The sequence below is a fragment of the Dermochelys coriacea genome, chromosome 10 (assembly GCF_009764565.3).
Source record: "Dermochelys coriacea isolate rDerCor1 chromosome 10, rDerCor1.pri.v4, whole genome shotgun sequence".
Lineage (NCBI taxonomy): Eukaryota > Metazoa > Chordata > Testudines > Dermochelyidae > Dermochelys > Dermochelys coriacea.
Window position 1 is genome coordinate 71,742,125 of NC_050077.1, and position 15,549 is coordinate 71,757,673.

The 15,549-nt window shown below is 46.9% G+C and overlaps 1 protein-coding gene across 2 annotated transcripts in view; it reads left to right on the plus strand.

The window, feature by feature from the left end:
• Positions 1-15,549, plus strand: part of NTRK3 (neurotrophic receptor tyrosine kinase 3) — a 326,588-nt gene that overhangs the window by 281,221 nt on the left and 29,818 nt on the right. For both annotated transcript variants that reach the window (XM_043493654.1, XM_038420117.2), the window contains exon 16: positions 6,678-6,921. In XM_043493654.1, the coding sequence (XP_043349589.1) occupies positions 6,678-6,921 (244 nt within the window). The remainder of the gene's footprint in view (positions 1-6,677; positions 6,922-15,549) is intronic.

Consider the following 15,549-nt stretch of genomic DNA (forward strand, 5'->3'; position numbering starts at 1 on the left):
CCTAGAGGGCGTCCATCTGGTCAAAGCAGGTTTGAGACAGGAGGCAGCTTGGGAATGCTACGGATAGAGGGCTGCAGTCTGCAGGGCTGGCAAACCAACACCTTTCAGCAGCTGTGAAATTCCCGTGCCAAACAAAGCCAAAGACTGAACCCACCCTTGATGGGGCCAGGAGTAAAAATACCAAAACACTACCCTAGAGAAACTGTACTTTCAGGATGTCTGACCTGGCTGGCGCCAGGGGTTAGAGATCCTCTGAGATTTCCAGCTCCCCTTTCTAGATCCAGAGATCTGATTTTGGGGTGCCCACTGGACCCAAACACGGGCTTTACTCACTAATTCTGTTCAGAGGTCCCTAATCCTAGGGGAATTAGGTGCTATTGTAGGCTGGGCCCATTACAGTAATTATCTCACCTGACTCTAGAGTGATAGAGATTAAAACACCAGCCCATCATCTTGTAAGCATTTCATTGCCAGAATGTAGCTTTTTCATATACACTGTCCCTCAGGACTTGTCTATATGCAGCATGATAAAGCACATTAGAGGGGTGTGATTTGAGGGGTGCTCTGCTGCCTTGTGTAGACCCTCCTGATGTGAACAAAAAGGTTTCAGTTTGCGTTAAGGTAGCCATGTTTCAAATCTCTGAGTGGTGTGGAGCATATAGCAAATGTGTCTGATGCTAGTCTCCTGTGATGCAGAAATCATGCTCTAAAACTTGTACTGTGAGTGGAGTGGTGCTTACCTCTTGAAATAATTACTAGCTTTATTTACAAGTATTTAGAAAATTGGACCCTTGATATTTTTGTGTTTTAACTGCTAAACACGAGCATAATTGCATTAGGAATGAGGAGCTGAACATTGTGTCAGTGCTGGAGCTGGGGCTCTCCTGTTCGTGGAGATTATTGCTCCACTGGTGCAATCGATTTCTGACCAGGAAAAACAAATCTTCCCCTAAAGGTTTGGGTTATTAAACAAGTGTCCTGCATGCATGAGGCTCTGGGAATGGCTCTTGAAAGGTTCACCTCTCCCCAGAGCTCTGCAAGGGGACTCGCACTGATCTAGGAGTTTCACGGTCCTTGGCGGGCAGCCCCAGCATTTTGGTCCCCAAGCCAGAGGTGTCTGGGTGGTTGTGTGCAGACTTCAGGAAACTGCATGTGATTTCCCAGGTCTATCCCTACCCCATGCCCTAGTGGCATGAGCTGGTTGACAAATTAAGAACAACACAATACATCACTTTATTAGACATACCAAAGAGGCATTGGCAGGTTCCTCTCACAGCCAAATCCAAAGAGAAGCCAGCCTTCCCCACCCCGGGGCTCTCCCATTTCATTACCATGCCTTGTGTGGCACCCCACCACCTTCCAGCAGTTATTAGACCACCTCTTCCTGCATGTAGCTGACTATTTGGATGAGGTGGTCCTTCTTTTAGTTCGGAGTGCAGATACAACCTGTAAGTTGTGTCAAAGTGTGTTGCTGAAAGAAGCCAGCCCAGAGAAAAGCATGAGAGACCAAGTACTTGAGGTACTTAATAGAAAAGGAGAAAATCCATCTGCTCTTAGATGAAATGGAGACACCATTCCCTGGCCAAAAAAAAAAAAAGTTGTAAGCCTTATCCTCCTTAGGACTAGCCACATATTGCAGGTAAGTCATACCCCTATTGTACCATTTTGACATCTGCTTTAATTGACCTCACCAAACAGAATGCTCCAGAACAGGCCAGCTGGACATTGCAGCGTGACAAAGCCATTCCTTGTTAAACCTTTCCGCTGCCAGAGCTCTGGGGCCTGGCTGTACACAGACATTCATATTCCAAGTGAAGGCCTTAGAGCTATTCCACCCTCACACTTCCAGGGTTGTATTGGAGTCAAGCCACAATTTGCCTCATTAACTGAGATAACCTATGGTTGAGGAGTGCCTGGGTACCCAGTGGGCCATGGACTCTCTGGAATCACCTATTAGGGAGGGTCTTTGTCTCATTACCGTATTATGCCCCACTGCCCTGGCTCCATGTGATGGAGTCCAATCTCTGGATTACCCAGTAGTCGTAGGTGTACCCGTACACCTTTTGGATGCTTTTCCCCCTCATGCTGTGGTCATCCCCGGGCCCCCTTCTCTGGGGAGTTATGTGGTGGGCAGAGTGGACACTCTGGAACACCAGTAGCTGCCCTCACATCCCTGATACACCCCAGACCCTTTTTTACTAGTGATGGGAGGAGACACCAGCCTAGCTTTTGGGACAGGAGGGCTCCAAGAGACACCTGGGCCAAGGGAACACCCCACAAAGCTCAAGGAGTTCAGAAAGAGCATGAACCCCCTGAGCCTGATTCACTAATGTAGCACTGCTGCCATCCTCACAAAGGGGATGAGGTAGAGAGAGGGCAGCCCCAGGAAAGGGAGGATGCCAGACCGAACCTCTCTCCCTTGAGCAGTGAGTTCAGGCAGAGCCATGAATTGAGCCCTGTGCTGTTGTTGGTGTGCGTACACTGGGTCCTTTGTGTAGCCAGCCCAGAGGTGCTGGGCGGGGAGCTGGAGTCAGGTCTCCTTAGGCATGAAGGTCTTTACATCAGATAAATAGGGCCTCTCTTTTGCTTGCTGCAGAGGAGCCTCTGACGGGACTGGAATAGGGATTCGCCATGCCTCCCTTTGCTGAAATGATGCTGTAGGAGGTGCCATCTTTCAGGCAGGGCACAAAGCCCAGGCCCTGGCCACTTGTGTCATTTAAAATCCCCAGTGCATTCCCTCAAAAAGGGGAGTTCACTCCCAGACACTGTCAAAAGCTCAGCAAGGATAAAAACATTCTTCTTTAATTTCACCCATCAGCTTCAAGGCCCTTCTTCACTGCCTTCCTTAACTTCTTGTGTAGCGTTATTGTGTGCTGTGAAGCAGCTGCTGTATGCCACACCAGTGGTGGCCACACATCAGTGCTGGTAAGGAATTAGCCCTGGCATGAGAGGGGCTAACTACCGGTGACTTCAGCAGATATTACCCCAGGTTAGCCTGGGGCTGAATGTGGACCAGTCTCTGAAGCCCTTGGGAGTATTGTAGCTGTGTTGGTCCCAGGTATTAGGCCATGGCTATGCTACAGCTTAAGTTATGTCGCTCAAGGGTGTGAATTAGCCACACTCCTGAGCGACATAACCCATGCAGACATAGCACTGTCCACTCTGGTGCATTCCTTGCTTTGGGCATTCACCCTGCAGGAGGCATGCCGAAGTTTTCTTTGGCATACTTCACCCAGCACTGCTCCCAGAGCCGGAGGGGCGGGGGCTGCTTTCAGGAGATAATCAAAAGAACATGTTTGAGTTTAACTACACATTTCAATAGACATTGAAAAAGCAGTAAAATGGGAGAGGGCTCACTTTAGCCTGGGCTTCCCATAGATAAGCATCATAAATAAAAGTCCCCCAGTTTTTATTATGCCGCACAGGGCCTCTCAGAGAAAACACTGAACAATAAAGGTGACCGATGTGGCAAGGGGAGTCATTTCAATTTACACCTGCCAGCTGGACTGGGAATTGAATGCCACAGGGTGGTCTCTCTTCATACTTCACTCCCAGCCCTCACGCAGCCTGGCTGCTCCTCTCGTCACTGGTGGCGGCAGATCAGACGTGTCAGGCCCATCAGAAAATACAAAAAGGCCTGCTGCAAATTGCAGTGTCCTGGCTGATAAAAGACCAGCATTGAAATGGCAGCTCCCTCCGAAAGAGCCTGTCAGGGAGAAGCGTAAACATCCCTCTCCAGGGAGCAGGGGGTCTCCAGGGCTGACTTACCAGGGAGCTTCGGAGTTCACTAGAGCTGCTGTGCAAGGCAAGGTTGCAGAGCCCCTGCTATGTTCATACCTTTGGTGGCTGCTCTGCATTTCTGTGGTGTTCAAATATGCTCTTTCCCTCTGTGTTTACTGCATGTGTGTCTCCCTCTCTATCTAGCCATGGAGAAGGACAGAGTGAGCGAGTGTGTGTGTTAAACTCAGAGCTTGAGTGACAGCAACAGCTAGAGTTAAGGTTACTTAAACAGTTCCATTGCAAACCCCTATTTGCAGTCGCCTTTAATATCCCCCTTTTATTAAAGTCTCCAGACTTGCTCTCTGCTCAGAGGCAATTGTTTCTTCAACACTTGATTATGTATGTTTGTAAAATCAGAGCGTCGGTGGTAGCAACAGCTAGAGTTAAGCTTATTTAAACAATTCCATAGTAAATCCCTATTTGCAGTCATCTTTAATTTTCCTCTTTTATTAAATACTCCAGACTTGCTCCCTGCTCACAGACAATTGTTTCTTGGAAGTTTGTGTAGCCTTTTGGTTACGAAGAAAGAAGGAACAAACATACATGCTATCCATTACCAAAAATCAAGTCGTAATAGTATAATTTTAACAGCTCTAGTGTCCAAACAGCTAGGGGCAAAAAGAGACAGTGCTCATTGAAGATGGGATTTCTGCCCCACGCTGACACAAATGTCCATCGCACAAACTGCAGTGTTTTATCCGCAAAGAACAAACCCCTCTGATGGACTGAGACTCTGCCCAGTTTTACAATCCTTAGCCCTACTCTCTGAGAAAGTGACAGACCAACCTGTTTTCTGATGCTCTCTGCAGCCTTCTCCACAGAGGGATGCACTGTCATCACTTACACTTACACCTGTTGACACTACCCCCTCTAGGACCATTCCAGCTACAGGGAGGGAGGAAAGGCCTCTCTAGACTAGGTTGCATTTTAAAAAGGTTTTAATTAATTTAGATACTAGTGTAAACAGGGTGTCCCACTTTTACAAAAGTGTTAGCTGGTTGAGGGCAACTATGCACCCCTCTGAGGTTGACCTTGAGCAGCTAATATGTTTTGAACATGACCTGTGTTCCTTACCTAGATGGGGCAGAAAGAGATTTCCTTGGTGCCTCTTGGTCTGTTTGAAATTGGAATGAGCTGCAGATCAAACAACAATCTCCAGCAATCTATCAACAACATGTTTCTTGCTTCCAGACCTGTTCTACACCAGAAATATTACTCGTTGCTGACAACAGGTGTCAGCCACAGTCGAACCTTGACGAGCAGGGTCCAACTGCAAGTGCAGACCATGGCCAGCTGTGTTCTTCACTGTTTCAGACACTGTGGTTTGTTCTGGTGTACGTTTGTCGCTCAGCCATACTCAGCACCAGCTCAGCTCCACCGACTGCTGACATCTGTTGTCAAGAACAGTTAATTTTCCTGGTATAAAACAGGCTTTAGGATGTTTAAATAAGACATCAATCATTCATCTTATATACTGTCTTCAGTAATCCCCTCTTGCACTCTGCAGCATTCCCTAACAAGTTCTCTCAGCGCACAGCTTGTCTCATCAACTCACCTGCTCTTTGCAACTAGCCCCGTAATCTCTGTGACATTTCTACCCCCCAGTCCAGCTCCTTCAACCCTCGCCCTGTGCCGTCTGCAGCATTTCTACCTCCGGCTCTCTGCAACATCTCCACCTCTGTCTGCAGCACTCCTTGCTCCCTAGTGCCACCTGTAGAGTTCACCTTCCCTTTCAGAGCTCCTCCTGCTGACTTATAGGGGAGCTTTAGGGTTGTATTTGTGGTGGCAGGAGGCAATAGACATTTGAAGAAGTGGCATCTGAAAAATGGAATGAGCTGAACCCGAAATATCTGGACACTAATCCCAGTGCTCATCCTAGAGCCCAGCCAAGCACTTAAGAAAAGGAGATAAACAGTTCTGCTCTTGTGGGGATGTTTAGCCCCATGCAGGGAAGGAGGTACAGCTCTATATATGCAGTTTAAATTTGCTTGATGAAATGCCAAGAATCATTTTGAAGAGAGTGGTAAGAAAGCCCCAGAGGAAAAGTTGTTCTGTATCTAGTCAGGAGGAAGAAGATCACAGCAAAATCTCTTGCTTTTTCCCTAAATATGAATGTTTTTCCTATTCCACCTCCACACAGGCAACCAGAGGGTGAACTCCAGCAGTGGAGAGACATTACGGTGGAGACAGTGTGGCAAAGATAGGCTTAGTATGTGAGGGGAACTGGGTGGGCAGGGCAGCAAGGAGGCTGACCTTGAGTCCAAACCTAGAATGCATTAGTTTCTTATACGTACACCTTGTGCTGCCCAGGATTTCCCCTGACTTTCAGGGTCTAATCCCTGCTAGCAACTCTGGGAGGGCATGTGACCCTGCAATTCACACACACACTCCCATGCATTGCCTCTGCCTGCCACGGTCATCTCCTGTCCACGCTTACAGATTCTAGGGCTGCCTCAGGGTTAAAGTTGGGGTTCTGACCCGGGGAAGCCCAGCAGAGACCCTCCTCACTCAGTGGAATGTCACCACTGAGCAGAGGACATAGTGGGGGCTGGTGGAATGGAGTTTGGTGGGAAAAGGGCATCCTTTTTGGGGAGAGGGAGGCCGCTGGGGAGCCAGGGATGATGAGATTGGAAGAAAGGGAGATCTCTAAATATTTGGAGAAGGTTTTATGGGGGGTGAAGTTAACTGAACTGAACTTTCAGATCTTGAGGGTGTTCATGTTTGTTTTGGCTGTCTTTCCAATATATCTGTGCATAGAGGCCAATCATCCCAGTGCACTAGGAAGGTCTCAGAGTTGGGGCCCAATGCCCTGACTCCAGGATGAATGGAGATGGTTTGAGATCCCTGCCACCTGGTTTAGATACCCACTTCTGTGCTGTTTGCTCTTTCCCCTGCAGGGCGCATGGCCCAGATGCTATGATCCTGGTGGATGGGCAGCCTCGACAGGCCAAGGGGGAGCTGGGGCTGTCCCAGATGCTGCACATCGCTAGCCAGATTGCCTCTGGAATGGTGTACCTTGCTTCCCAGCACTTCGTCCACAGAGACCTGGCAACCAGGAACTGCTTGGTCGGAGCCAACCTGCTTGTGAAGATTGGAGACTTTGGGATGTCAAGAGATGTCTACAGCACTGATTACTACAGGGTAAGGCAGCTCCAGCAACAGAGTCTGAAGGGCAGAGCAGCGGGAGGCTAGGAAATGTTCAATCAGCTACCAAAACTAAACTTGCACACTTGTTCATTCCTTCTCCTGTGCTCTCATGAACCCTGAAACACATACTCATGCAACTGTCCATGACTCACATCCTTGCACATACTGGTGTACACACCCATGCATGCACATACCCACACATCAGTACCCTTTGTCCTCACCAACACCCCCCTACACATTTATAACTCAGACACAAATGCACACTCATGCACTTATACACATTCACTTAGTCTTTTACATATTCAGCTCTTTCTCTCTCTCATGCGCACACACACACACAATGTACAGTTTTGGATTCCTCTCTTTATTTAAAAAAAAGACATTGATGCATTAAAGAGAATCCAAAGAAGGGTGACAAAGCTGATTAAAGGAGGCCGTGATCTGTAGAGTGTGGTTAAATAAACTTAATATAGAGAAAAGGCAACTGAAATAATGACTGATAACTGCATAAAATATGGGAGAGGAAATAATAGGCAATTTAGGTTTGACCTCAGGACTGTCTTTCAACAGGGACATTATTTAGACAATGGAATAATTTGCCAACGTAAGTTGCTCAAGCCCTGTCATTAGAGAAGCTCAATAGGAGACTAGAAAATAAATACCTGGGTTTAGTGCAGAGAATAATTGTGCACTAGATGCTGGTGCTTGACTCAGTGACCCAGGTGCTCCTTTCCAGCCTTATCTTCTGCGATTTATACTTACACATTCCTGTGTCCTTACACACAACCCTGTGTTGCTCTGCAGTGCCCCATCTGGCTGATGCAGGAGCTTTACTGATGGGCTCTGAAGGAAGCTCTCCCCAGTACTCCTCAGCTGTGTAAAATTGGTTTTGCTTTGGGGGAATACTATAGAAGATTAAGCACCCTGTCCTCCACAAAAAAAGAGTCTTTCAGGATAAGAAGTGGAAGCTGTTGCTGTAGGGAACGTTCTGGGTTTGGTTCATTTCAGATTGTAACATAGGGGTCTGGTTCTGTATAGCTGGCTGCTGGAGCTCCACCTGATTTCTGTCACCTTGGGACAGAGTGACCCATGGCCAGATTGTTTTAAAACAACATGAGGCAGGAGCTACCTTGTGGGGGGATGTAGGGTGGAGATGGACAGGGAAAAGCTCTCAACAGAGCGATTGCGCAGTGGCCAGGGTGGAGATGGTTAAGACACCGTCAATGCAGAGATTTCAAGAACCAGGCTAGATAAGAAGTTAGTGGGCGTGATGTCTGGAGGAGTCTTGCAGGATTTGGAGTAGGATGAGCTGTCAAGCTGGTATTATCTGACTCTTCTCTCTATGGCTGTAGAAAAGATATGCTCTAACTACATTATTGAAAACCCCAGTAGGGTTTCTGTAAGTCATCCATGTAGCAGGATCGCTGTCTTCCCACTAGTCCTGTGCAAAGGGATTGAGCACTGCAGAGAACTTCATGGATGAAGGGACTGTGTTGGGCCCTTTTCACTCTCTGTAATGGAGATGTCCCGGGGCCCCTCCCGTCTTCTCTCAGAAGGAATTTTTATGTCTTTATTGAATGAGGAGGTGGAAGTTAAAACGCTCCCTTTCTAGCCAGTCACTGCAGCATCATTAGAAGTCATCTGTTTCTAGTGGGCTTTTCTTTGTATCACACCAGCTGCCTTGTGTGGCCAGAGCAGCCCCTGACACTGTGCTCTATAAAAACAGAGAGTCTCAGGGGAAGAGTTTTTTTCTTCAGAGTCCAATTTTGTATTAGTTTTAGGATTAAAAACAAATCTTGATCATTTAACCCATACTACTACTACTTAGTCCCTCTCTAGCACTGTCCATTTGAAGGGGCCCCCACAACGTAGGGGTCACTATTATTACTCCTCTTTACACATGGGGAAAATGAAGCAGAGAGGTTAAGTGATTTGTCTAAGGTCACACAGGGAATCAGTGGCAGAGGACAGAATTGCACCCAGGTCTCTTGATTCCCTTGTCCCCTCCCTTAGCCAGCAGGCCATGTCCCTCTTATATCTCGGAGAAAAACCCAGGAGTCCTAACTGCTCTGTCCTCTGCTCCAGCATTCCCCCCAAAGTATCTTACTCTCCCCTTCTGCTCTCACTTAGCACAACAACCTTCTTTGATAGCATGAGACTTGCTTTGCTAGGTTTGAATTGTGTGGAGGAATAAGGTTTGTAAATGGCAGTCTGCATTGCTGAGCTCCTTGCTAGCAGCCGTTGCCACCTTTCTGGGAAAAAAGCTGGTGGTGATACCAGTGGTATTGGATGTGGCTCTGTAGCTGTGGTGTCAGGGACCATTTGGCTGTAACCCTGGTGTAAAGTGCAATTGACTTCTTTTGCAAACCTGGGCAAGGCAAGCAATTCTGTTTAGCAACAACTGTGCTTCTTGGCCCTGAATGAATCTTAGGATTTTTACTCCTAACGTCTTTTGCATTAAAACTGGATCTTTTGGGCTTCAGAGCTCACCTGTCCCTATTGCTTATGCCCAGCATGAAAGGCTATTTGACCTCTGTTCCAGACACCACAAATGGTTGCTGTTGAAGTAACACAGACAGAGAGCAAGATCCCAAGTCTGAGAATCAAAGTAGGGCTTGGACTTCCATATGCAGCCGTTAGGATGTGGCTAATGAGTTCAATCTTTAAGGTTTACCCTTTGGGTATGGTACCAAGCAGTGGGTATAACCCCCATAGTAAGTTCCCTGAGACAACTTCTCAGTGTCCATGCAGAATACCTTTCTGCTGGGGATATTTCCCGTTGGTAGGATCCTGGAGCAAAGTTCTATTTCGGGTGATTTCTGTAACACATTGTGTTGTGTATTCAGGTTGAGGCCCCAGAAGAATACAGTAATTTATCATTTTCTGAGAAGGCAGTGAAGGATTCCATCCGAAAACTGACAAGATCTGACAGGTCTGCAGCACTCTGAAGGCTGCAGCTTACTTAAATCTGTTGGGTCTGTGTGTTTGCCCTCGCCCAGCACGGCTGAGGATGGGATGCGGGAGTGCATTCCAGGTTCTGGATTAACTACTAGCCATTTCTTTTCTTTTCCATTTTTAATCTTTTAAAACAAAGAGAAAGCACCATCTGGCTCATGCGTAAGTAGGATGCAAAATGCTTTACAAAGGTGAACTGCTTAATTTCCTGTTACACGTTTGGATACAGAAAACAAACACTGATATAACAAAAGCAACAGAGTGATTTGTTCTCCCTCTCTCCATGTTCAGTATGAAGACAGATGTGTTCTTTCCCACGCAGATCACTTAGGAATCCCATCAGCTCTTGCTTTTAAACCTGCTTTGACAAGACAGGGTTTCTTATGGGGATGGGGAGGAAGTGTTTTTTGGCAAGTATGAAAAGATCTGAGATAAAATCTTTGATTAGAAAGGGAGGGAGGGTGGAGGGGTGGGACGGGGACGAGCAGAATCCTAAAACCTGTGTGCATTCCGTAGAATTGAAGGAAAGTTGGTGTAAAGCGTTTAATGTTCCATTTCGTCTTTGGTTTTGATCCCTGTGGGAATAAAGGATTGAATAGCTGTGTATTGGTGAGAAAATATTTTTTTTTTAATTTCATGACTGGAACCTTTTTTTAGAAAAAAAAAGACCCAGGACTGCAATGAGGGGAAGGGGGACTTGCAGGTCAGGATTTAGGTGCAGCAGATTTGTGTGGGGAGCCCTGGACTGGAGTAGCCAGGATCTGTAAGTTAAAACTGAGATGAATCAGCAGAGTTATGTGCAGGAGGCAAGGGCTGGAACAGCAGATGATGCAACAGGTCAGGACTGATACTCTGACAGCTGGGGATGGACAGGAATGGAACAGCAGAGGGTGCTGCAGGTGTGGGCTATGCTTGGATCCTAAGAAGTAGGTGACTTCCTCACTCACACACTCCACTCTTAGGCACTACCTCAGGGAAAGATCCCAACCAACCCTGGCATATGCCCTTGCTAGTCTTGGTGGAATGCTGAACCTCCTCAGTGTGGTCATTGGGTTCCCCTTCACCAAAACAAGAGAGAAGCGATCACTGTGTCAGGAATACACCTGGCAACTAAAGGGTCCCCGGTGTTTTAATGAATGGTGAATTGCATTCCTAACAGTTCAGCTTGAATTGGGTGCTTCACCAGTGGTGCATCGTGGCCAGAAGCATGGAGAGGCATGGAAATGGAAAGTTAACAGAATTCTGCCCAGAACCCTATGTGGCTCAGGATTAATGTGAGCTCTGGGTGAAAGTTCAGGTCTTTTCTCCTTTTTAATCCACTCCCCAACTTAAATACTTTCCACATGACACTATTGTAGATGCTTGCTTGTAATGGTAGGAGACCAGGGGATGGAAGGGTGACATTTCTAAGTCCTCGGAAGAGAACCCTGATCCTGGCTTGTCTGTAGCCAACATCTAGTGATGCCCAGTTAATGGCCTAACATGGATATGACAGTAGGAATGGGAGCAGAATAGGGGAGTTTGGTAGCATCAAAAACAGTGAAACCTCTTTACGACATCATTCCTGGTATAGAAACATTGGATACCGCTTAGTCCCCAGCATTTTTCAATTCATTTAAGAGTTTCAGCTCTAATCTAGCCATTGGCATTTCTCACACATCCATTGCCATGGTATTTTAGTACTATAGAATCCTTCATGAATATAATGTCCCTGTTATCTCTTCCCCTGCTGCTCTGGGACTTCGCTTTACTGTCTATCTCCATGTTGCATGAGGGCAGTGTGGCATTCACTGTGAGGCTCTTAGCACCAAGAAAAATGCCCAGCTACAGCACAGCTGTGCCAGCAAGCATAGTGCTGGACTCCCTGCCCCAAGTTTGGATGCAATGTCACATCTCATCCAATCCCCAGTAGAGTTAGAACAGGTTTTGCTGTACCGCTATGTAAAAGTGGTTTTAAAATGTACTAGTATTTAGAGCTAATCCATCAGCCTTCCCATTTTAGAAATCTGGCTGAAGTTTACTGGGCAAAAGTGGGGGAAATTGATTTGGCACCCGCCCTGCTGGCATTACTGTACTTCATTCCCATTTGACTAATGTTAATTAGCAGAGCGCGAAACCTTTCCCCTTAATTAATACTGAAGAAATAATAGTCTGTGAAATACCAGCCACTTCTCACTAGGAATTGCTGAAGAGCTCTCCACTCTCATCCCTCTTGCAATTCTTCCAGGAGGCATGTCTGAAACCGGCACACTATGTGGAGTGTGCATAGGAGCACTGCGGGCTCTCCCCTCCATATCCCCGTCTGGGACTTTGAAACACACCACTTTCCAAATGGCCATCCCCGTCTAGTCTTACTGACTTTGCTATAAGCTCTTGGGCAGCCCATATAACACATGTAGGACTTCGCAGCTTCACAGTGCAGTGCTAACGCTGGCTAATGAATCCAAGTCACCTCACCTCTCTGTACCTCAGGTTCCCCTTCTGTAAAATAGAAGTGATAATACGATTTACAGCCTGGCAGTGCTGGAAATCTTTATGTCTGTAAAAATGCTTTGAGATCTGCAGATGAAAGGAACTTGGAGCTGGACAGAGTATTCCGATTAATTAAGGGCTCCCCATAATATAGGAGACACTGTGGCAGAGTATGTGCTAGACTGACATACAGAGATAGTCCTGGGTGCTATTAGGGGACTGTAAGAGCTATAGAAGGTGCCTCAGGGTGACAGAAAGGGAACCTGGAGACCTTCAGAATAGATGCAGATGTGCCTGCAAACTGGTGGCCGGAGACTTGCAATGAACTTGGCCAGATAATGGAGATCTCCACTACTGGTGGGACTATTTTTCTCAGTGTAACTTTGTATCCTTTTAGGGAGCACTATGCAACTGCATTCTCCCCACTTTAATATCTCTCTATTCCAGTGCCAGCGTCAGTCACCAACCTCCCAGACGAGGACTGGATGGGACTCCCATCAGAATACAGCCATGCTGCTGCTTACTCAGCTGGTGCTCAGTATTCAGGGCTCAGCATGCTCCCTACTCAGTGTGTCAGTCCCTACTGGCAGTCAGAAGTGAGAGAGCAGGACTGGGAGTCACCCAGGTTTGGAAGGGGAAACTTCTGTGTGGCAGTGCAGGAAAAGTATCCCTGGGCCAGGCACACTGTTATTCCATGTGTGTAGGAAGAGGCTGCGCAATATTAAATGTGTATGGGGCAGGGAGTTGGTCTTTGATATCACTCCAGCTCCTGTAAAACCTCTGCAAATTGAATTCACAGTACAGTTTAATATCTCCTGAAAGGAAGATGTAAGAGCAGCATCTTGTGTTTCATCCGGGCTCTTTTCCCCAACCTCTGCCCCTCGCTTTTACACCGATGGGAAAAAAACAACAAATTGTAAAGGTTCTTTTTTTCCTCTCTCTCTCTCTCTCTTTGATAGTTAAGAGCCCTTCACAAAGTAGTGTGAGTGCAGAAGAATTAGTTGGGGTAATTAGGTTGTGTTGTAATTCATGGCATTTTCTCAGGAATGGTAATTACCCTAATTCCCCGCCCTCAGCCCTCCCTCCTCTTCCCCCCTCCCTCCACCTGCCCATCTCATGGCTAGGTTGCTGTTTTGATGTATATACTGTTCATTTAATTTCTGTAAGGAGAGGGATGTGGCCGGGTAAGACCTCTCACCAGTCTAGTGACGTCTTCTTTGAAGCACAAACACAAAAGGGGACTATGAAGAAAAGTTTGTAATCAACAAGTGAAAACGCCAGCCTACCAGCCGTGCTAGGAGGTTTGACTTCTGCCCTAGTATCACCACCAGCTCAGGATTTGTGCCACCAGACTCTGAGTCGTAGCATCGTCACTAGGGGATGATGCTCGTAAGCGGGTTCAGGTAAAATGAGAACCAACCTGAACCTTTACCCACGGCTTAAACTGAACCCTAAAACTTTATCCAGAGCTCAAACTAAATTCAGGATCTCGTGCCTGAGGTCACCACATCCCTTCATCTTGCCCAGAGCTAAGTGGACTCCCAGAGCTAGCCAAACCCCCCCAGTTTCACTCATTGATAACCAGCACATGAACTTTCAACCAGAGCTCAATACGGCTCCCCAAAATCTTCATCAAGAGTTTGAACTGAGGCCTTGAGTCTTCTTCCAACGGTGGAGCTCAACTTCAGATGTTTGGTGAAGTCAGAAGCAGTTCGGTTAGCTCTTCCTTTAACCCTGCCCTGGCATCTCCTGTTTGCAGAATACATGAAAGCATCAGGCCATTGTGTAAAAGCCAATTTGCTCACCAGCAAATACAGGAAGTCTCCCAAGAGACCCTGTTCTCATGAGATTTCCAGCCTGATCTCTACACCAGTATGGTCTGGAGAAATTCCAATCAGCTGTGGGTAATCAATCAAATGCTGAACCCATATGAGTGAGGGGCAAACCAAAACCAGTAACGTGGAGGTTCCATTTTATTCAACACAAAGAAATCCAGATGATTATCCAAATAGTCTGTGCTTCTTGAACCTTCACAACTGCATTGCAAATCATGAGGCAGCAGACTTTCTGGTGAGATTTCAGGGTTCTTCTGCTTTCCTCCACTCAAATTCCAGTTATGCCTAGACCCTAAGGGCTGGATTCTCTGCTGTAACCAATTTCTGCTGGGTGAATCAAACAGATGCAGGGGCAAAGGAAGCTATTGATGGCTCCCTGGTTGTAGAGTCAGTTCTCCTCCAGCTCCACCATAGATTAAAGAAGCTGAGAGCCTGTTCTAATCTATGCTGGCCAGCTGTGGCCCCCAGTGGATATCCATCAGATGGAGATTGCCGGAGCAGTGTGCTCTAGCTACACCATTCCCCACCTCCCATATGCCAAGGGCTGCACAGAGAATACTTCAGGAGCCAGATGTGGCAGATAGGGAGTTCTCACCAGTGTCTGGTCCCTTAGTGCCACCAGAGCCATACAAAGGGGATGGTACAAAGCTGACCCTAGGATATTACAGATGAAGCCAGACAGACAAGAAGGATGAGAAATGTGTTTCCCGATTTTTTTGGACACTTCCACTTATTGTCCCAGGTGGCACCAGAAACTACAGAAAAAATGAAAAATAATTCACGTGATGTTTTAGAAAAGCCTTTGCCACATTCAGGGAGATGAGTTAAGAATTAGATGCAGCAAGTCCCTCCTCTCTACCAGTGCTGGGCCTATACTCTTCACAGCTACCCAGCTGATCAGCTGCCTCCTCCTGCTTGCTCCCTACCCGCAATGTTGTGACCTCACCATTCATCTCCATCCTAGCACCTATGAGGTCACAAGCAGGAAGGGGCAGCAGAGGAGAAGGGTGACAAGCTGTCTTTTAGCCACAAACACCTTGGTGATCAGCAAGGGAAGGGGAGGTGGAGAATTTATGAGAGTTTAATGGGAGCTTGGTAAATTATGGCTTGGCTTGTTTTTTTTTTTTTAACGTGTTGCTTACGGCAGTGGCTTTTTCAGTGGATAGATTTGAAGGTTTCCCCCAGTGCAAAAGGCAAATTGAAAACCTAGCTATGAAAATTAACATATAAATATCTTCCTCATCCTCTGTAATTAAGATATTTTCATGGGAAGAGAATATGTTTCTCCTGACTCCTGCGTGGCCTGAATTCTCTCTCTCTTCCCCTCCATTTCATAATCCTCCTCCTCTCCCAGCCACCC